This window comes from Pholcus phalangioides, unplaced genomic scaffold, assembly GCF_987345545.1.
Source record: "Pholcus phalangioides strain wild (caught in Gottingen) unplaced genomic scaffold, Ppha-v1.0 ptg000004l_1, whole genome shotgun sequence".
Classification (NCBI taxonomy): Eukaryota; Metazoa; Arthropoda; class Arachnida; order Araneae; family Pholcidae; genus Pholcus; species Pholcus phalangioides.
The window spans coordinates 3,524,338-3,547,587 of record NW_028301597.1 but is presented as its reverse complement, the minus strand read 5'-3'; the positions used below and the strand labels follow the sequence as shown (position 1 = coordinate 3,547,587).

Below are 23,250 nucleotides of genomic sequence, written 5' to 3'. Positions count from 1 at the left end.
CGAAGAAGATTTTATTTCGAAGCCCACTCAAAACAGACAACCGTACAGAACGGAAGCCACATTCCAACTCACGTTCTCTTCTCTTGGAAGATAGATTTTCTCTTCTCACCTTCTTTTAGCAACGCATAAACAAACAAAACGCATTAGGTGCTGTAAGGCCACAGAGAGTTAGTAAAAATATCTATACTGGGAAAATAGATTTGTTACAATCTCCCCCTCTGGCTCCGACGACGTCTCGGCGAGGAGCCAGTAAGAGCCATCTTTCCTTTGGGTGTAGTTCCTGACGAACAGAACGGGACGCTCCGGGCAACTGCTGACACTCTTGTCTCAGGTCGAAGTTCAGTCCTCGAGTCACACCGGTTCTGGGGACGTCGACTAAGGTTCTGATGCACTTTTGAAGCACGCCACTCTCTTGGGGTTCGGGTAACCACGGTTGTGGTCTCAGCATCTCGTAATGGAGTCAACTCCCTTTGGAATCGGTACTGCTTTGCGGGATTCAAGACGAGTTCTTGTTTCCTCCCGTTCAGGAAATCTTCAGCTTCCTGGGTAGATTCAACGTTTTCACTGATCTTATCCAAAACATCATTCCCACTTTGGGACTCGCGGAGAGTCCGTAAACTCTTCTCCACTACAATGAAGTTCAACAGCTCACACTGCTTGGCTCCTTTACCAATCGGGCTGGATAGCTTATCAGCGTGGCTGCCTGGACAGTTACGGGCAATATGACCACGATTTTTACACTGGTAACACACTATCTGATCCCAACATCTTCGGGCAACGTGTCCACGTCGACCGCAGTTATAGCAAGCATGCCTTCCTCGCGAGGTCGAGCGAGAATTTGAAACACGACACTTTTCGTAGTCTTCTCCAGGGCCACCTTTGCAGCGGTATACCCTGTCATCACCACTCTTTTTGATCTGATGCTTGAGAAAAGGTCTTCCTCCCCCTAAATTGGAGCATCTATGGGATTCTTCTGAGAAGGAATAAAGTTCTCGCTGCTCAATGAAAGATATCGGGCCTCCCCCTGGCTTAAAGCATCGCTTGAACTCCGGCGGGAATGAATCAAGTTCTCGTTGCTGAGAAGTAAGGTGGGTACCTTTATCTTCACGAAGTCGACACGAGGGTGACTCAGCAGGTAGTGCCAGGAGAGCACTGCTTTCAGATGGGCTTTCGACGAACGGATGTCGCTTCTCAGGAGCTTCAGAGAAGTACCACTTTCCTTGCTGGACATCCAGGACGATACCAGCATCACTGAGAAAGTCGGTACCCAGAAGGGTTCGGTTTTCTCTGGCCTGTGGTAGCACCATCATCTCGGTGGGAATCACTTTACCTTGGACGTTAATGTCCACAGTCGTAGTTAGGACTTCGGCTCTACGAGCATATCCATCGGCTAGTCTCATAACGATAGTCTTGCTGTAAAAGGGCAAACCATGTTCTTGTAGGAGATGATATAGCTTCTCCCCTGCCACCGAATGTGTGGCACCCGTGTCAGCACACACTGCTCCACGCTTATGACAGATCATGACTTCGATAGCATTTCTTTGACGTCTCTCAGTTGAGAAACTGTAAAAGTCCAAGGCGTCGACACTAACTTCTGGGGTGTTCGTGGCAGGACTGCACGTTCGACATCGGGACTTGACGACACCAGGTTCTCCGCACCCGTAACATCTTAGGATATGACTGCTACTGTCATCTTTCGATTCCGTATTAGGATGGGATGATAAACTGTATAAGTCCAAAGCGTTGACACTGGGTCCTGGTCTATCCGTTGGAGGATTACACGTTCGGCATCGGGACTTGGTAACACCAGGTTCCCCACAACCATAACATCTGAAGACAGGATGACGTCCTGCATCTTCCGATTCCGGATTCGCACGTTGATTAGAATGAAAGTCTCTTTGTCGCATTGGGGACCTAGGGGGTTCATGTTGCTTTGACTGCAACTTCTTCCTCTCACATTGGATGTCGCTCTTTTTGTTTCGAAGGTTATCATAAGCATCCAGCTTCTCCACGATCTCTTCAGGGGTAGTCCACTCGCTCCAAACATCCAGAAAATGTTCTTTAACTTCAGGTGGGATCCTCTTCTTCATCTGATCCGAAATCATTAGATCTTTCAGCTCGTCAAAGTTTCCAATGTTCAGCTCGGACAGCCAGCCTTCAAAGTAACTTTGGATCTCGAAATGATAGTCCTTCCAGGTACTTCCAGGTGCTTTTCTGTGAGTAGAGAAGAGCTGCCGGAACCTTTCCGCACTCAGCTTGAAACGGCGTAAGAGAACCTCCCGGATGTGGTCGTAATCATGAGCCTTATCTTCAGGTTCTCGAGCAATGAGTTTAGCAACTTCATTTGGCAAAACTCCCAGCAGATACGCAACCCAGTTCACCTTCTCCACTTTCAAGAATTTTAGCTGTCTTTCAAACAACTTTAGGAATAGCGACATATCATCTTCACTCGGATTGAAATTCGGGATCAACCTCTTCACGTCGAACTTGGGCTGATCGATGAGAGCGACGGATGACTCTTCTGCCGGTTGCGAGAGTCGTTGAAACTCAAGCTGCAACCGCATCTTTTCAAGTTCAAACGAACGTTCTAGTGCGATTCGTTCTTTCTCTCTTTCTTCGGCTATTCTGGCTCGTTCCTTTTCTTCGGTGATTCTAGAGCGATTTTCCTCTCTCTCTCTTTCTTCGGCTATTCTGGCTCGTTCTTCTTCTCTTTCTCTTTCTCCGATAATAGTAGCCAGCAGGGCTTTCACGAATTCTTCCTCATAACCGGAGGACTTTGTTATTATATGCTTGAGATCTACTACACGCGAATCATTCGGAACTTCCTCTCCTAATTCTAGAGCGAGTAGGATCAAATCACGTTTCTTACCTTTGGCCAGGTAAGCCATTTCTTCTAGGCACTATCAGGAACCTCACAACCGAGTTCGAATGTCCGTTTCGTACTGCCTTGAGTTCGAGCCACGACGTTGGGCGCCAGTTTTATAAGGGGACGTCGCGTCGAAGGTGCGTCTCTTTTCCGTGAGGTGGCGGAATATCCATTAGCACTTAATATTGGAGGGGTGTCCAATTAAAGCACGAAGCTACGGAGCTTAACGAAGAAGATTTTATTTCGAAGCCCACTCAAAACAGACAACCGTACAGAACGGAAGCCACATTCCAACTCACGTTCTCTTCTCTTGGAAGATAGATTTTCTCTTCTCACCTTCTTTTAGCAACGCATAAACAAACAAAACGCATTAGGTGCTGTAAGGCCACAGAGAGTTAGTAAAAATATCTATACTGGGAAAATAGATTTGTTACAGTGTCATGAATGCTTAAAGTTTTCACCACAAACATACTCACTATTTCGTATGTACGGTACTATATGCAAACTGTTAAACTTGTAATCTTGATTACGCGCCGATTCCACCAATAACAAGGGTGCTCAACCTTCAGGAAGGTGTGGACAACTGCATTGGCTTGAAAACGTATCGCGGGCCACTTAAGGGATCTGTAAAAATGCTTCGGGTCACTTAATTGATCTGGGAATTTGTCACGGTTTACTTAAGTGCTCTGGAACTGCGCCATGGGTCACTCAAGTGATATAGGAATATGCCGCGGGTCACTTACAGAGTCATGTGGAAAAGTGTCTGGAACTGTGTCATAGGTCTCTCAATATGTCGCGAGTCACGTAAGTGATCCGGAAATGTGTCACGGGTTGCTTTTAAGTGCTCTGGAACCGTGCCGTGGGTCAGTCAAGTGATCTGCCAATATGCTACGACTCTCTTAAGTGATCTGTAAATGTACCATTTCAGCTAATTTTTACGGAATTGGGTTTTAGGTCGAGGGACACTTCAGATAACTTCAAGAGTCACATTTGGCCCGCGGGCCATGGGTTGAGCGTATAAAGACCTATAGTGATTACTTCTGCATTATCGACAATTATCACACAATTTCAGGTTAAGAAGTGTGTCACAGTTTGCGTGTTCATTTCACAGATACTTTGAACTTCATTTCATTAAATTGTTGTTCGAGCGAACGAAGGAAAAAAAAAAAGACGAGAGAAACGGTCGAGAATCAACCGTACGAGAAAGCTCTAGTAATGGAAGAAACTATCTCCCCCCCCATCGATAATAGTGTTCGGACTATTAAGATTAATATCAAAAACACAACGTTCGGAGCACTTTCACGATGTTCGCGATCGTAGACGGGACACCATACATGGTTATCGGTAATGATTGTGGACTCGGATGATCACCTGTTCCCCCTAACTCACAACGTGACGCAGCATAACCAGTGCCATTAATTAATTCCTGAGAAATCGTAATTATACTAATGACTTATCACTCCACTTAATAACAGGCTTTCGCTCTGGAATGCATGTTCGGCCCGAAACCGAACGATGGTCGAGTCGAGCAACGTCCAGCGAGAGAATAAATCACGTATAAGAGCCCGAGTGGCGCGGAAAACCCAATTTGAGCAAGCGTAAATGCACTTTAATAAATTACCCGTCGATTGATGATTGCGTATACCACATACTGTTGTCTCTTTGCTGCATTACCGGTGCAGAATATCAAACAGATAGCATACGTATGGATATATACGTAGGCTATACTTTTCCGGTTTCATTTCATAAATGAAAATCAACAAGATGGCTATCTCTGATACAGCAATGAAATATGCCGTTCCGATTATTTATAGAAATTAATTATTATTCTGTCCTGAGGAATGAGAGTGAATGCACGGGGACATTTGGCTGTAGCAATTTATACTATATAATTAAAAATTAAATTCCCCTAATTCTTACATGGACGTTGATTATATAGAAGAACACAACTTATAAGAGTGTACTATGTTAAAAGGAATTCATCTTGTGAGCAGGGAGTGCACAATCTCGGGCTCGCGGGCCAAATCCGGCCCGCCAAGAAGTTCCATCCAGCCCGCGAAAGGTGTTCCGGTAGAAGAGTATCAATACACACACAACACGATAAATGCCTAGGCCGGCCATATTTCCTTCATGAAGATACGGGAAATCGCGATCAGTACGAATTTATCACCTATTATCACCAACAAAAATTGTAAAATGCAAGTGAAGTTGCTAGTTATAGCCAAGAAATTTTTCAAAAAAAAAAAGGTAAGAAAAGTTGAAAATTATAGCCAAAAAAAGGTCAAAGGCGGAAAAGACAAAATTAAATAAATTAATAAAAGACAAAATTACGAGAACGCCAGAGTTACGAGAACACACAAGTTTTATGGCCCGCGTGCGGTAGAATTACAGCATATATATCTGATCCGCGGACTGAAAATGTTGCGCATCTTGAGTATCTTATTATTCAAACAAAAAGTTTATTGCAATGTGACAGAAACTAAAATAGTAATTTGTTCAATGTATTATTTGCTTTGTTATCAGAGACGTATAGATACCACGGAAAATTATCACTAAAAAGAGATTCGGCAAAATAATGATTATGTATTTGAGAAAGTAAAATAGAGAGAGACGAGAGAGAGAGAAAAATAAACTTTTCTCTCTCTCGTTTGTTCACACGACTATTTCCTCTTTGACTGCCCCAGCTTCTCTTATCACGCTCTTCTGGTATAGGAACAAATATTGTGAGGTACATTGCACAAAAGAACGAACATTTCCTCGAACTCACGGAATTTCGTTCAAATGCAATCGTGTACTCGGTTTGTTTGCACATCTGAGGAACACCAAGAATGCAAGACCGGGGAGAAGCTATTTTAGCCATCAGTAGATATAAGCGCCCGAGTGGAGTGGTGGTAAAATGCTCGTCTACCCAGTGCCGTCTTAACGCATGGGCCCACCCGGGCGCGATCGGGGGACCCACAAAAATGAGATCTGGTTGAAACTTTCTAGAATTTACCAGGTAGGGCCTCGGAAAAACCACTTGGCCCAGGAGGCCCATGATGCGCTTTAGACGGTCCTGCATCTACCACCGTGATAAATATAACAAGATATTTAACGAACTTGAGACGACCACCGATAGATGGGGCCTTCATTTCCAACCCAACACGTTAACGGCAGCGAATTGCAGTATACAGACGTGGCTGGAGTTGGTGTGCGGTTAAGAAGTAGAAATAAGTACTACGCACAATCATTGCATATCAATGCTTACGAGAATTTGTGAACATGAAATGAGAGAGAGATCATATCTATATATATCAATAAAAAAAAATGGGGAAGATTAGGTCTATGGGCATTTTTTTCCCCGATGCAAGGGATAATTTTTCTGCTCTGAAACACTTATCACAAATGTTTGAACTGAGTGTGTGGCACTGTGCATTAGACAGCTGAAACTACGTAATAGAAATTTCGTGTTTCATCGACTTTTTACCACCACCACTCTCAAACCAGAACATGGCTCTCACTCTGCCCCATGTTCATCATTCGACACGTTAATAAAAAACGAATCACTGATTCGAATCAAAGAATCATAACAGTTATGTTTTTTATTTCATAGATGGCAGAAATGGTTCCAGTTTAAGGATTTTTCTCAATATAATACATATTGTACTGTATAATTATTTCCTAGAAGGCATATTTTGGCTGATAAAATTTTATTTTTACCCGTTTTTTGCTGCTAGACAAAAGTAACAAAAAATTGCACCATTTTTTCATGGTGTTTACAGAATTGGACGTTTATAGTCTGAGAATGACTGAGAATCAGTATTATCCTAAAAATATAATTGTAAAGATAATTTCACTCCCATCCAAAGTTTCAAGGAGCGATTTTGTAGAAAGAGGGATATTTTTTTTTAATGAAAAACAGAAATATAACTCAACTAAAAAGAAATTACATAACATTTGAAGGATTAGAGAGATATAGATGGCTTTTTTCTCAGCCAGAGATATCAAGGAAACAGTTATTTTCCGGATATTATGCTGAGGTGAGCTCGGAAAGAAAAGTCATCACGTCTCCGCCGGGACTCGAACCCAGGCCCTCTTGCATGCTTGCCCGGTATGCAAGAGGGCGGTTCCGTGGCGTTTGATCACGCGGAACCCCAGGGTTGAGCGGAACACCAGATGGAAATCCGTGACTTACACCATGCGTCCGGTATTTTACAGGACGTTCCAGTGCTTTTGTCCGTTCTGATTCCATACGATTGTCCTGTTTTTTTTCAATGAAGGTTATTCGAATTTGTAATCTTCACTTAAAAATGGTGAATGAAGATAACTTTCATAACATATAAATTATCCTATGATAATTATGACTAAAAATATAAATACTCATCTTAAATTCGATTCACTGCGAGGCCCAGTTGTCCTCCACTTTTCCATTGATTCATAATTATCAGCGATCTCACTGCGATTTGTTGCAGCCCTTTATTTCACCGACTCTTTCCAGATGTCCAGTATTTTCTTCGACTACATAAAATTACCCTAAGCATGATGGTCTAATTTGGATTTGAACCCATAAGAATATCGCTAATATCAATAAAAACATTTTTCATTTATATAGAATTAAAATAATCAAGTCTACCTGCGGACCACCTGTACCATCGTCGCGGATCATAAGTTGAGAAACGCTACTATAAGGCCTATTAATAAGTAAATTTGATGAATAAATAAAAAAAGAAGTCTATACGGGGCTCCACCATAGAAATTGTAAACTGAAAAGCATGAATCAATGCTCAGTACTATAATTGAGTGACGTGCCTGACTTATTTTTTACCTATTTTGATTCTTATTTTTCATCATAGTCATAATGAAAAGCATTATAATCTCGTTCAGTATTAACCGGCTGAAATTTTTAACCCTTCGCAAAAATACTGTTGATACAATAGAGAAAAGATCCTTTCTAAAAATTTCAAACATCCCTTTTAGTTAAATTCGAGCCCTACAACGTTTATACGCGTCCAGGAAAAAAATTACTTTTTTTCAGTCTTTTCAAAAAAAAATTTTTTTTTTCTTTGTTAGAAGCTACGAGTATTTATTCCGTTATTAGAAACAACTATTACAAAATATGAAATTTTAGGTAGATGTTGAATTAGTTATCAATTAATCCGGTTGATTTATTATCTCTCTAGAACGAAGGCATTATTATGAATATTGTGACTTATTGCATTCAAGCAATTACGGTGCATAGTGCCTTATTTGCATCTGGAGATGGTAAAGCTTAAACTAGTAGGGGAGAGATGCTATTTATATACTTGAGGCTTCTGAGGTATAAAATAACGAAAGTAGCTTAAAAAAATGAAGAAAATACAAAGTTTTGTACATTATAGAGTAAGATGACATTTTGGTCTTTAAAAAAAACGATACACTTTACAGGGCATTATCATTTCTTCGTACATAATAAGCACGTTGAAATACCACAAAATTCGCATGGATAACAATTGATATGCACGGTATATTAAATTCATAAATGTGAATTACATGTTTATATGCACCCAGATTTGATTTATCTAAAAAGTGTTTATTAGCATCTAAAAAGAATTAAATATCTTTCCGAAATATGTGTCCCATTAATGCTCGAACATTATTATTAAACTCGTGTTTATCTGAATCTACAATTAACAAAAACACACACACACACAATGGTAATATTATCAATTACAATACTCTTTCATACTCAAGTACGAAAGTGTTCTTTCCCAAGAACATTGTGTATGTTATGAAATTTATGTTTCGATTATATGTGTTACTTAGTTCGTAATTCAAGAGAAGAACATTTGACTAAAATATGCTTCTACAAACTTTAGTAACAACTTCAACAATTCATAAATATATTTACTTTTTCCTCATGATGTTTGTAGGATTCTAAATGAAAATATTAAATTTCTCATGCAATATTCTTGTTCCTATTACAAAATTTGTTCTATCATTTAACAATCCGATATTATATTCCCTTTTACCCGAATGAGTTATTTAATGTAAAAATGAACCAATATAGAGATAAGGGTTTTCCCCCTCAGAAAGGAAAGATGCACAAATTTCAGACATTCAATTTTAGAAAAGCTACATTTCTTTTTCAAATTTTAAAAATATATACTGTATGTATTTTTGTCCAAACTGATCTAAATTTTTCTGCTCTCTTCATTCCGAGCTACGGAAAACAATTATGAATATATCTGAATGGTTTACACTCCCCGCGTAAATAAAAACAAACTGCAACTAACCTGAACGAAGCCCTTCTTTCTTCAGGTGTTTCAAGGACTTTCCTTCGCAGGTGAGTTGCGCTCGAGTTGTTATTAAGAAATGATATCACTACTCGAGGAATTTTCCGAAGAAAAAGATGCGGAGTTTGGAAGAAAGGGGAGGGGCTCGCACTAGTGGGCGGGAGGGGGGGGGGTGTATCAGACAGCGGCCAGTAGTTCGACCAACAGATTGTCTCGGCCGTAGTAACATGTGCAGACGCTTTGATTCTCAGCCTGCACGTGTTTTTTCCTCAGATGCGGCTGGCTGGCAACAAGCTGTTCAACCACTGATTTCGACGACCCCTAGCGAACGACGGCGGTTCTCGCCCGGGAATCGTTCCTATTTCGTCGATGCACATGTATCATATCAACATGCAACAAAAAGCTGTGTGTGTGTTTCAATAATATTAATTCCCCTTTTACAAAAAGCACAAGTGGCATTGCATCTTTTTAAAGAAAGTCGATCTTTCTTTCGATGTTTCACGAATTTTTATGAATAAAACGAGCAACAACCGAAATCAACATTTCATTGGGAGTATTTAATTCAATTTTAAAAAAACCGAAGAAAATGAATTTTTTGCCGCTCTAACCGAATATATTTAAATTTTTTCAGAACAAAAATATGTTTCTCTGCTATACGCAGCAGTTTTGCTGCTTTTTAATAATAGTGAGGTAGCTACAAACTGCTAATGCAACCATATAAAGAGGCATCATTTGAACTAATTATGTATGAGTAGAAGTCTAACCTTGATAGCTGAAATTAAATGAAAGAAACCTAAGTTTTTTTGAGCATTTACCAAAGCCCAACTTCCGTGAAGGTACCGTATTTTCCTATCTTCGACTAATTCACAAATTAAAATTGAAACATCGGTATTTCTTAGTGAGGGTAACCATATACCGTGACATATTATTTGCAGCTTTTTGAAAATTAAGTATTTTTAATAATTATTTTATGATAAAAATAAATTTTTATAGATAACATAGTCTAGACAAAAGTAGATTGTAATATTTTTATGCTAGAATGTAACCAACAATCTCATATTTTTTAAGTTTTCATATTTAGTTAATGGAATTTTTGCACATACACTGCTTAGGATAGCATTTTTTCATGTGGTAGTGAAATTTGCACCTATGGATTATACAATAATGAAAAATTAGTTTGTTATATAACTGCCCTGCTCACTATTTTTACTTTTTTATTTCCCACTGAAGTTGGACTTCAAATGTTAATTTGTTTGGATTGTTATAAAATACGATTTTGTAAATAAGGAGGCTTTAGTAGGCTTCAAGACTTTGTCTTGTTTTATCTAAGGGATAAAAGGATAATTTGGGGGTGGGAGGATTGAACTGCCATTTTTATTTCATCCTGTTTAATATATCTTTGGGTCATGAAATTAACGAACGTATATAACGAAACATTCTGGCATCAGAGCCAGGGTGCTCAGCACCCTCAGTAATGTGTGGCAAAAATTAACCCAGAATCAAAATTTCCCTACATAAAGCTACAGACAGGAACCCACAGAATCCAATGCCCCTGATTCAATGATTGATTCACATTTGAATTTGGTTAATATTTTGTCAAAAAAGTTCAACACCTCATTTGAAGATTATGTAGAAACATAGTTACACAACATGCAAGTGTTAGTTCTGATCCCAATCACTGAAAATTATGAATGAAATGACAAATGTTTATCAGAAAAAACAAAACACGTGATTAACTAAATAAAATGATGGAAATTTTTCATAAGCACAAGTTTTTATTAAATACATTCTGGTATTTACAAAAAAAGAAACCCCTAAGTTTTATTGCGATAGAAAGTCATCTTTTGAATTCCTTTAGCTTCTTCTGCAGGAATGGTTTGAAACACTTCATCTAAAGGATCGAGTTTATAAGAATCCTTCGGTCTCCTCATTGCAAGTGATTTCTTGGCAGCTAATTTATTTTTATACCGACTGGCAGCTTCTAGCTTCATCCTCCGACGATGCTAAAAAGTTACATGAATATCAAAAACTAAATGAGCTTTTCTTAGGAAAATAAGTATTTCCAAACATTTCAAATGAAATTTTATAGAAATTTCAAAATGGACATGTATCGATGCTAATAAAAAGATTACATGTAAAATCACATTTAACATTAGCCACACAGTCATCTGAGCAATGTCGATGCTTGTTTTACAAATTTTACTGCCTTGAATTAGTAGCTTCAAAAATCAAATGTTTGTTACTGGGGGAAGACATTCAAAGAAATGGCATATTGCTTGGAGCCAAAGGATTAATTCATAAAATCAAAAGTCAACTATACTTGAATTTTCATAGTGTGGTTCGTGGGTAAGTATTCAAATGCATAAAGGGTGCTGTTTACTGATTTTTTTAGTTGAATTGCTTGAAATTTATCTTTTCATCAACTCGACAAATTGCATCCCACAATGTGATTCAATGCTCTATATTAGTGTTTCCCAATGGGAGCAATATCAACCCCTGGGGGACAGTAGAAGCTTTAGTACAGGATCCTGTGGGTTGGATTGAGTTGGGGGCGATGTGAAGAAAAAAATTTTGAAGAAGGGACAGAGAGACAAAAAGTCTGGGAAACTATACTCTATTGTATAAAAAAAAAGTTATGTATAGATAGATGAATTCTAAAATACAAATATAGCAGATAGACTGAAAATCCCCATGTCTATGCCCACCATTGAAATACCCATAAACATGCAGATTTTCTGCTTTTCTCTCTCTCACACATGTGCATCAGACATAGTTGATGTGTATACATACACATCAAGTCCAAGCAACTCGTTAACAGAGGTTAGAAATAAAAATTAAGTTTTTTTTACATCTGAAAGATATAAAGAAATGACTTTACATACCACAGACGTGAAAAAACTTTTTTACGCCAGAAAGATGTTTTTTAAGAATTTTATGTTAGACGTAATGTTAACATAAAAATAGACAAATGTTTTGCAATATAAAGATTTTAAGGTTTCATCATGAATAAATTGGAGGAAAAGTAAAAAGCTCTTAAAAAATATGCTTTAAAGCAGTGTTCATCAACTGTCAGTCTCAGACATGAGTCAAATTGGGGCATGAGCGATTTGCCAGTTTATTATTCCCCATGATGTTATTTTTCCTTATTTGCTTCTCATAAGTCGTGTGTATAACAAGGCCATCCACTTACAAAAATAAATTAACCAGGCTGCAGACTTCAAAAGGTAGAGAACCACTGCTTTAGAAGAATTCACAAAACACAAAATAACAAAGTAATGATTTTCAAAATTGCATAGCAATATTGTACTTACAAAGCTTGGGGTTACGTAGTTCACATTTGAATATAAAACTGCACCTGAGAAACTTCCTTCAAATACTTTGATGAGATTGAGAACAAATCTTGGACCTTACAGAAACAAAACCAAAGTTAAATAAAATAAAATTTATTAATAGATTCACTTTGATTGCACACAACAAAAGGTAATAAATAATAATTTTTAAAAAAGAAATTGCAACGTAAAGTTAATAACTTTTATAAATCAGTTGAATGAGCTTGCCAAAATATCAATTGCTGGTTATGTAGTTATTATGAGAGGATTTTATAGTCATGTGAGTAATTATCATACCTATCTCAACCAGTGAGCCATCATTTTCTATCTGGTAGTTTCTAAACCATATTCGGTTGTCCAAGACTGCGAAGTTGAAAACATGATCAATGAATGGTTGGCTTTTGGGATGGTTTCTGGGTGTTCCAAAAGTCTGAAAAATGAATAAAAGATTAGAAATATCTAAATTGTCTATTATATTTAGTGATAAGTATACTTAGCTTCAAGAGTCAATAGGGTAATAATTACATTATTATAATGATCTTATATATATATTTTATATACAGAGGATCCCATTTATGTTTTCCCACTTAGTACCACTTATTTTCATGGTTGCAAATTTCACTAATACTAATTGAAATTTCCGTCTAAACCTTCCCTCCCCCCCATAACATTTTTCCATGGTTTTTTTAAATCGCTGTATGCAAGACATCATTGTACCTAAATTTTTTAAGGAAATGCTTATAAGTTGAAATATAATAAGTTAACATCAAGAGAAAATTTTTTTTTGGCAAAAAAAAAAGGTATTCCTGTGCTTTGATGTATAGTTAAAAAATTATGATTTCAAGAACACTCCAAAACAAATACCTCATGATCTGTGTAAAAAACATTAAACTACCAAATTAATTACATATTTACTCGACTTTTAGACTTTATTCAACAGACAGCAAAGACAGTGATCTCTCTTGTACATACACGAGACATCACTGTACTTATAAAAACATTTTATCAGTCAATGCAATTTTATCTAACCTGGATGAACATTTCTTTCAGAAGTTGAAAATGTGGAGCACTATCAAAACTCTGAAAAAAAAAATTTCAAAAAAATAAATCCATGATTACGAAATTATTCATGTAATTTCATAAAAAAAAAAAAATAAATAAAACTGAATAAATTAGAACAGTTGTGGGAAAAAAAATTCTCCAAAAATTTTTTATTTTATGCATCCCGATGAGCTTTTGAGAATGTGATCTATAGTTTAGAACTGATTCTGAATGACCGGACAAAGGCATTCATACCTCAGATCACATTTGTCACACCAGCCATAATTAGACTGATTAGACTGAGACCTACAGAATGTTTATCCTTGATTCTGATTGAAAACATTCAACATTCATACGACTTGATGAGAGGTCGATGTGCTTTCCCAACATCAGGGTACTTCCTGCAGTAGTGATATGTTCTGTGGTCATCTTGTCACCATCTCTGCTGTACCTATGTATCAGTAAGCATTCTGACAAGGACTAGTCAATCATGCCTCTGTTGAAATTGAAACCCATATAGACCAAAGCTGGTGCACTAACTGCTGTCCCACAGCCTGAAGAAAAAATTAAACCCTAACCAATCATTTCAAAATTTTTAACTGAATTGGTTGCAAACCACTTGTTGAAAAAGACTGAAATACAGTGAAACTCAAGGCTTGAAAAATCCCAGGTGCAAGATTGCCATGGCAACTTAATAAACTGATATTGAGGCCTAAATTTTTTTTTCCCCGCCTAAAACACTGTGATAAAAATAGAGTAATATTATTACAGAAAATATAGTTATACAACATATTCAGTGTATATCTTTATCAAGCAAAACTTGATTTCAAAAATAAAAGGAGGAGAGTAATGAAAATTTCAATATGTAAAATCTGACAGCCTTGATTTCAGAAAAATGTACCACAGCCAGTGCTGTCTTTAAGAGCATCATGGGCCCCCGGGCCAAGTGATTTTTCTGAGGCCCTACCTGAAAAATTCTCAAAAAATTCAACCACTTCTCATTTTTCTGAAATCCCTCTTCTCTTAAGGTGCCCGGGTGGGCCCATGCGTTAAGACGGCACTGACCAAAGCAACAGAAAATATTACAACAATTTCGACTTGTAACATGCAGCAACTTTTATTCAGCATTCAACTTTTGAGGGGGGGGGGAAGTAATCCTATACATAACCTGCACATACAAATTTCTGGTGGCTGTATATTGCCATTAATGAAATCCTTAAGAATGGCAGAGGTTGTTGGTGAAATTTTTTTTTTTAATTTTTGGAATGAAAGAGATTGGATAGAGAAAAAATTCCTTCCATTTGTATCTATATGCCATCTGATATGTTTAAAAAATATTTTTGCATATCATTACACTAAAAGGAAAAACTTTTGTAATATTTATTTTGAGAAAAAGCTGCAGATAATGTGTATAGTGCTGTACCAAAAGAAAAAAAAAACATTTTTTAAAGAGTATTTTCAACAGATTAATTTTTTAATTAATTTAATTAATTTTAACAGTACTAATAAACTATGTATTGTAACAAAATAATACTTTGTCAAATGACAAGATGGGTCGTGATCCTTTCAAACAATTTCCTGTCAACTTCAGCTCCTCCATAGTGTGCACTAAAAAAAAATAAAAAATGAAATTAAAAACTTTAGTCAAATAAATCTGAATTTGACAGAGTGAAATTTTAATACTGTTTCCTCCTTTAAAAAAAAAAAAAAAAAAAAATAATAATAATAAAATAAAATTATGCATCATAATTATTATTTTCACATACATAAAAACAAAGATAATGTGTTGTGATAATAACACCTCCGCCAGGGTTTAAGATCCTGGGGTTTCCTTTCACAAAAAGCAAAAATGGGGAGAAAAGCTTTAGCAAAATGCTACAATGCTAATGTAATGATTGGTGGTTAGATGTCTATTCGTTCCGTACCTCCTGTACACATTTTTGCAAAAGTGGCTACCACTTCTTTCGCATTCTAAGATTTTCTGTCATATTTTGCAAAAAATGTGACCATAGCTTAAACCCTGACCTCTGCTTAGCTCTTGTGACTTAAAACCAGTTTTGTTATAAAATTTACACTATTGCATAAGATTTAAAACAAAAATGTGTCTTTAATACGCAACTTTATTCTTTGTAAAAAAATTAATAACACATTAACTGATGACATTTTGTATATCCAAGTTTTCTAATAATTAAAATCTTCAGTTCAAAAATATTTGTGGAAATAATTTCAATCACATTATAAATATAAAATACAATTAGCTAAACATGAATATCAAGAAATAGATTTCAAAAATATTTGTTTTTTGGTTTCATTTCAACTTGAACATTAATAACTTTAATACTATTGATGTCTAAAAATGCAAGAAATCTGTACTCTCTTCTGTTATAACCAAACCACACATTTTCAACACCGAATTGGTGCATTTTGGCATTTCTTTCTGTATGCCTTGTTTTAAAAAACAAATTTGTGGACATTGAACACAAAATACTTAACAATAAACAGGAGGCATAAATTCAAAGAAGATTAGATAAGACAAAAAAAGGTGCCAAGTGGTATCATTATAGAGGAAAAGTATCAAGAAATTTCATCTGAAAAACATTTGTAGCCTACCATTTTCAACAAGAAATTTGGCTGATGGTCCATCAGGAACATTAGAAATCCTGAAAGGAGGGAAAAATAAATAAAACGATAAGAAAATATTTAAAAATGTTGGCACAATATTTCAAAATGTTACATAACTTACATATGTCATCATGTGATGAAAGACTTCATATATTGGTTTTCTCATCAAGAAAAATAAAAACGAGAAAATTGGGAATAAATAATACTAAATCAGAGATAATAATACTAAATTTCATTTAGTATTAAACCAATTTATTAATAAAAAGTTTGGTGCTTCACAATATATGCTTGCTGATTTCTTGTTGCTTTGCTTCGTGGTTGTTTGTCTAGAATTATGAACTAAAATACCACACTGATTTAGATAGATCTATTTTGAACAAAAAAACACATGAGCAAAACTACATGTATGACTTGTCACCACGATGGTTAGAATTTGACTCACTTTTGCCATCTTACAAAACTGTAATAAGAAGAATAATTGATAAAAAGGAAGAAAACAAATAAACATGATCCACGACTGTCCACAGTTTATAAAACTCATATTTTGTTTTCTTCTCCTCCCACAAATATATATTTGCACTAAAATAAATTATTTACCACATATAAAGATCCTTGTGCTTTTTATTCTCCAGGTAAATGCAGTGATTACAATTTTTCATTTCACACATCTGTAAAAAAAGAAAATAATAAAAAAAAGGGGAAAAAAGCATAGAAAAACTGAATATTTAAACATAGTATTCTTTTCAATGGCAATAATTAACATGCTTTATCATCTCCAAATTTAACAAGAGATAATTTGAATGAAACAAAATACCTGGGAAAAATAAGGTGAACTTAGCAAAGATGTTCAAAAATCATACAAAATTGGTCTATAAATAATTACTTCAAGTAGTAACCATTTACACATATAAAGACCACAAACAGGCAAAGAAACCCAACCACAACCAGGCGGCTGAAAAAAAAAACCCATAAAAAATATGGTTGTCAAAATATCTAAAATATAGGCTTAGCAACCCAAAAAAGTGCTAAAACAGTAGACTCTCGATAATCTCACTGTCTGTTAATCCGGCTGTCCAGTAATCTGGTGTTTTTTGGTGGGTCTTCGAGCACAGGAGAGAAAAATATGGCACTGCATATCTGTGGGTAGAGGTTTATTATTCAAATGGGCCTTACAACTTCCAGTAATAAGGTGATTTTTGCAATCTGGCACACCCTTGTCTGATATATGCCGGATTAGCGTGAGTTAATCTGTACTACTTATAAGGAAAATACACGGTCCATAAAAAACTATGGTTGTTTTATCTAAGTGGATAGCCGCTCGATTTATTGCAACATGAATATTATATTTCTTTTTAAACGTGCCCGTTGTGGTACAATATATGACACCTGGGGTGAAAACAATGAAAAATTTTGAATGCCTTTATTATGTAGAGGGGTATTTGCAAAAAAGAAAAGGTTGCATTGTTTCGCCCATTGAATACATGTAAAGACATTCCACTCCTCTCTAATTGGAGATAAGGAGGCGCACCTTCACGCATGTTCCAGCGTGTATGGTACAGTCCAACATTAGCCAACAACTTTGACTTGATTGTAGTGGTGATAGACAGAGGTCGTGCTCGGGTTGAGAAGCTGTTTTGATTTGATTGAAGTGCCAGACCTTCAGTGATATAAGGTAGAAAGATGAAGCACTTCAAGAAGATATTTTAGCCTGTGACTTAGATTACTCTAAATTTTAGATACCACTGTATTAGTTTCTTCTTTTTATATCACAAAATTTTCGCTAAAATCTCAAAATGGCAATAATTTACTTCACATTGAAAACATTATTTCCTTAAAACTAGAGCTCAAATTATATGCGTTTGTATATTTTCGCCTTTTTTTTAGCATTAATGCATATAAATTAATAAAATCAAAGTATTTTTAGTTTAAGTGCATATTTTTGAAGGTTCATTTAAGCTCACTAAATTTTTTAAATAAATATTGTTCGTAATATTTTCATAACATCTGTTTTTTTCCCGCAGGAGAAATTTAGAGAAATAATACATATTTATAAAGTATTTTACGAATACTAACCGTTTTATTGTAAGGCTATTTCTAGAGATATGTCAAAGTGTTAAATTTTTTTTAGAAATAGTGTAGAAATTCTTTTGTTACTGGTATTTTCGTTACTGAGCAGCTACAACAAACTAAAAATTAAAAAATGCCTGAATAAAAAATATGTAGAAATTATTTGCATATGCGGTATATATATACACGAGGGGATTTTTTTTGTAAATGAATACATATGCACTAAGAAATAGGAAAGATGCCTTTTAAAAACACATATTTTTTTGCCTGGTGATTTTTTTAATGCATATTTTCTCATTTTTTGTACATATTTCCAAATTTGACTTTTTTTAAAGATTTCTAGTGCATATTCTGGGGTGCAATGCATATTTTGGAATTTTCAGTGCATAATTTGGCATTTTAAGTGCGTATTTTGCCACTTTTTTAGAGCATATACTACGGGCTCTACTTATAGGCTAACAAAATGTTAAATAGAGACTTGTACATAATCCAATCAACATAACCATTCTTTTCCTTTAGCAATTTTTTATTAAATGACTTGAATAAGTAAAGAAATTCACTTTAAATGCATGATTATAAACAAAATCATCATACCTCATTTATAATGTTCAGATTGACCTTCTTCTTCAATTTAGATTCTAGAATTGATAAACAAAGAAATACATTAAAATCAACAAAGAAATACTTGGGGCAGGGTTGGCAGGTTTTTGACGGTTTAAACCGCAGTTTAAACTGTCACGTCAAAAACCTTCCATCAAAAACCTTTGTCAAAAACCTCAAATATTGCTTTTCGATATAAAAATTCCCAATGAAAATGCACACGTTAATTGCATGTAATGTTTAAAGTGACTATGTTATACAAAGAATAAATATTTAATAAGATTCTAAAATAGTTTTCTACTCCCGACAGAATTATTTTGGACAATATATGTTTTTTTTTTTTCTTATAAAATTTGAATAAAGCATAACATGAACATTGAAGGGAAAACTGTGGAACGATTAGACATTCTTTGATTCAAGATGATTCTTGACCTTCCAAAATTTCTTCAACTGCTTATATATATATGCATTGATATAAACTATCTGCTGTACTCTTTTTACAACAGATAAGTGTTTAAAAAAGTTTATTACATCATGTATGTAATGTTGATTTCTGTTATTATTAAATTACCTAGATAACCACTGATACTTAAAACAATACTCTTATTGCACATATCATTGAAATATATCTAGCGATCAAAATACTAAATTGTAGGACTAAAATGTCATTTAATTTGGCAATGCTAGCTTGTATATGTCAAACTTGGTTTATTCTTACTTTTGCACTATGATATGCTACATTTACTAGTATTTATAATGCAATGGTTTTCCAATTGAAGCTGTATTCAAACATGCAAAACAAATGCTTTGGGTATCAAGTCTTGTCAGCTCTGCTTGGGTTGAAAATACTCTTTAAAGCTGTGTGAATCTAAGAATCTAATCACCCTGATCTAAGAAATTCTTAGGAAAAATTAAATGAGTTTAGTTAGTGCATTAACAGATGCTGCGTTAGAAATTTTATATGGAATAAAATTTTGGGCAGATCAGAAAATTTAAAATATCAAAATATATATTTTTCCTCAGTAATTATAATTCTGAATATAAAACCCTTTAATCTAAATGAAAGTAAGTATTTTGTTATTTAACATATCTATCAAGTTAACAAAAACTATTTGACATCATTGACAGTAAGATTTTGATAGTTTTAATACCGAGTTAGTTTCTGGGGTCAAAAACCTAACCCTGATGCCTTATCATACATATTTTGAATAAGCAGCTCTAATCCACTTAACAAATTGAACACAGGTAATGAGTAGCTTAGATAAATAAACCATAAAATTATATTTTATATGTTCTAGACTCTTATGTTGAAGAATTCAAAATTGCAAATTATAATTAATATTTTGTTTTAATTATTGTAATAAATTAATGTTTAAAAATAAAACATAGTAATATGCCAAAAAGTAAGTTTTTCATCATGTTGTATACCTATTATGTTCAAAACATTATCAAAAGGCATTCATTTAGGTTTTTGACGGTTTTCGACAGTTTTTGACGGTTTAAACCAGTTTTTGACAGTTTAAACCAGTTTTTGACGCTTGTCATGTCAAAAACCAGTTTTTGATGTCAAAAACCCAACCCTGACTTGGGGGAAACATAATAATACAAAATAATGTCACTTGTTTAATCAACATAATTTATATTAATTATGCAGTAAAACAAGAATTAGATTTCAAAATAGAAAAAGGGGGTGGGGGGAGTGCAATATATTTTCTTACCAGGCTTTGCATGAGGTAATAACGTTCTCAAATTCACCAACAAATGCCGGTCGCGAAAAGAGATACCCCTAGATGCAAGTACCAGTACTCTCTGTTTATTGACCCACTTTGGCTAAGGAAGAAAAATAATCAAAATTGCAAATAAAAAATAACAATTCCTATAAGCTTACACAATGAAAATAATGTTGCATCAACACTCCAAATGCAATTTCCCAATCGTCCGACACTGACAAAGATTTTTCAAAGAGATTCTTTGTTAAACTGCTCTGGAGAGCCGTGGAGGTGGAACATGTTATACAACCTCTGACAATAAAGTTCGGTGAATGAAGTCAGAATGTCCAATCTGGCAACACTGGCGAAGCAATGCTGCACATGTGTAGCGGCAGGTGTCGACCATCTGCCATCGTTGTTAAGTTGAGTGTCGTTTGTGTTCCGTGAAAGACTTGTTTTACAAAGTGCTTGTTTAGTGCGTTGGTTCTTAACTGAGAACAGGAAAATGAACGAACAACTGAGGATGAGTCCTGGTGTCTCAGGTACGACCCTGAAACGAAACGGCAAAGCATGGAATGGCGTTCTCCTGCATCACCTCGTCGGAAAAAGGTCAGAGCAGAAAAATCTATCTATCTATCAAAACTATGCTAATCACCTTTTTTGATAGTCAAAGCATTATCCACAAGGAATTTCTACCTCAGGGAACGATGATGAATGCTGCAAGGTACATTGAAATTTTGACCCGTTCCATGAAACGTCTACGCAGGGTACGACCTCAGTATGTACAACAAGGTTCATGGTTTCTTGTTCACGACAATGCTCGCCCTCACACAGCCAATATCGTCAAACAGTTCCTGGCAAAAAAAGGGGTGGTGCAAATTGAACATCTACCATACTCACCAGATCTCAATCCTGCAGACTTCTTCCCATTCCCACGACTCAAACTCGCTTTGAAAGGAAAGAGATTTGACGATATTCCTGATATCCAACGAAACGTGACGAGGCTTTTGAACTCCATCCCAAAAGAAGACTTCTTGCAAAGCTTCCAAGACATGTATAGGAGATCTCAGCAGTACATAGTAATGGGAGGTAACTATTTCGAAGGACAGTAAGGTAACTTTCGTTAACATTTCATCTACGTTGATGTTACAGGACTATTCACCGAACTTTATTGTCAGAGGTTGTAATACAGCTGTTCCGAAATTTGAAACATACAGACTTCTTTTCACACACGTAGATGAGAAATTTTATGTTACCTAAAACTACATAAAAACGTGGAACTTTAAACGTTACTTAGCAAGGTACAGCTTCGATATAGGGGACACGCCAAATTGGCGACTTTTTTCCGGCGATAAGTTGCCATCGTTGGCGTGCTCTGGTTTGTCGTTGTTCCAGAATATTCGAAGAATTCTGCGAGGCAGTGGCGCTGGTGGTTGTTTTTCCGTGTTCCTAGCGTCCTAGCGCGTCTTTCAAACGGGTTTTACTGCCATTTTCAAACTGGTTTTCTCTTTTTTCCATTCTATTCTCTCTCTTTTTTTTCTTCCAAATGACGTCACTTAATAGCCGCGGCGTTTTGAAAAACCGTTGGGATAGTTCTTCATATTTTCTCTTCCTTCCGTATATACGATGTAGTGTGTGTGTCGGATTAATTGGAATTATTGGAATTCCGAATTATTTTGGATATATTTTCCCTCAGGTTGTACCTTTAATATTTTCCAATATTTATTCTTTTCCACATGCAGGATGCCCCTGCATCATTATTATTTTATTTATTTATTTTACCATTGTTTATTTATAAGAACCCGGATTCCCGAAAAGAGAGTCCGGATTTTAATTTATAATACATAGAATATATTTAATTATACAACATGCAGGCCCGTTGTTTATTTATAAGAACCCGGATTCCCGAAAAGAGAGTGCGGGTTTTAATTTATAATACATAGAATATATTTATTTATACAACATGCAGGCCCGTTGTTTATTTATAAGAACCCGGATTCCTGGAAAGAGAGTCCGGGTTTTAATTTATAATACATAGAATATATTTATTTATACATCATGCAGGACCGTTGTTTATTTATAAGAACCCGGATTCCCGGAAAGAGAGTCCGGGTTTTCATTTATAATTATTTTTTTATTATAATTATGCTTGTTGGTTTTAGCATTTTTATGCTCGCTCAATTCGGCTGTTATTTACGTTTTCATTTCTCTTGTGTTTCATGATATTTTTCATATTGTTTTCTATGCTGGCGATTTTTTTTTTCGGCGCTCGTAATGTGTCTAACGGCCTTGGCGACTTCTGATGGAGTCGTCGGACATATTTGGCGTCGAAAAAAAAAGTCGCCGAAAATCGCCAACCTGTCCCCTATACCGAAGCTGTTCCCTTAGCAATTTAGAGATGGACAAAACAATGTACTGTGACTGCATTTTCCTCCAGATTTCAAGGTTTACACAGAGAAAAATTTGAGTAACGCGTGAAAAAGCTTTTAGTCCTCTAAAAAACTATTACGGAAATAGCACCCTGAAATAATACTCACCCTTTTTTGTTGCACATCTCCCAAGAAATCAACGGCAGATTCATTTATAGATTCATTTTCGACGGCATTATTTTCAGCGACACGCTTTCTCTTGCCCATGTTTTACAACAAGCGAAATGGTATTTTCACGTGGGTAAACAGCGAATTATACGGACGGCCCTGACCACTCGACAAAGTGCATTGCTCAAAATTTTGATAAAACAAAATTCACAGAATAAAATAGACATT

General features: G+C 35.7%; 2 protein-coding genes across 2 annotated transcripts in view; both read right to left on the bottom strand.

Moving 5' to 3' along the window:
- The window catches only part of LOC149086449 (uncharacterized), a 60,797-nt gene extending 51,410 nt beyond the window's left edge, over positions 1 to 9,387 (bottom strand). The window contains exon 1 of the mRNA XM_089255562.1: positions 9,118 to 9,387. The gene's annotated coding sequence lies outside the window, so the exon portion shown is untranslated. The remainder of the gene's footprint in view (positions 1 to 9,117) is intronic.
- A 1,485-nt stretch (positions 9,388 to 10,872) lies between these two features.
- LOC149086448 (ribosome biogenesis protein BRX1 homolog) lies at positions 10,873 to 23,186 on the bottom strand. Its single transcript, XM_089255561.1, has 10 exons — positions 23,023 to 23,186; positions 20,495 to 20,606; positions 18,771 to 18,814; positions 16,707 to 16,777; positions 16,098 to 16,147; positions 15,022 to 15,095; positions 13,476 to 13,526; positions 12,744 to 12,876; positions 12,429 to 12,523; positions 10,873 to 11,120 (listed from the first exon to the last, which is right to left on the bottom strand). The coding sequence occupies exons 1-10, from the start codon at positions 23,119 to 23,121 to the stop codon at positions 10,932 to 10,934; spliced, it is 918 nt and encodes a 305-aa protein (XP_089111687.1). The 5' UTR covers positions 23,122 to 23,186; the 3' UTR covers positions 10,873 to 10,931.
- Between the last annotated feature and the right edge of the window lie 64 nt (positions 23,187 to 23,250).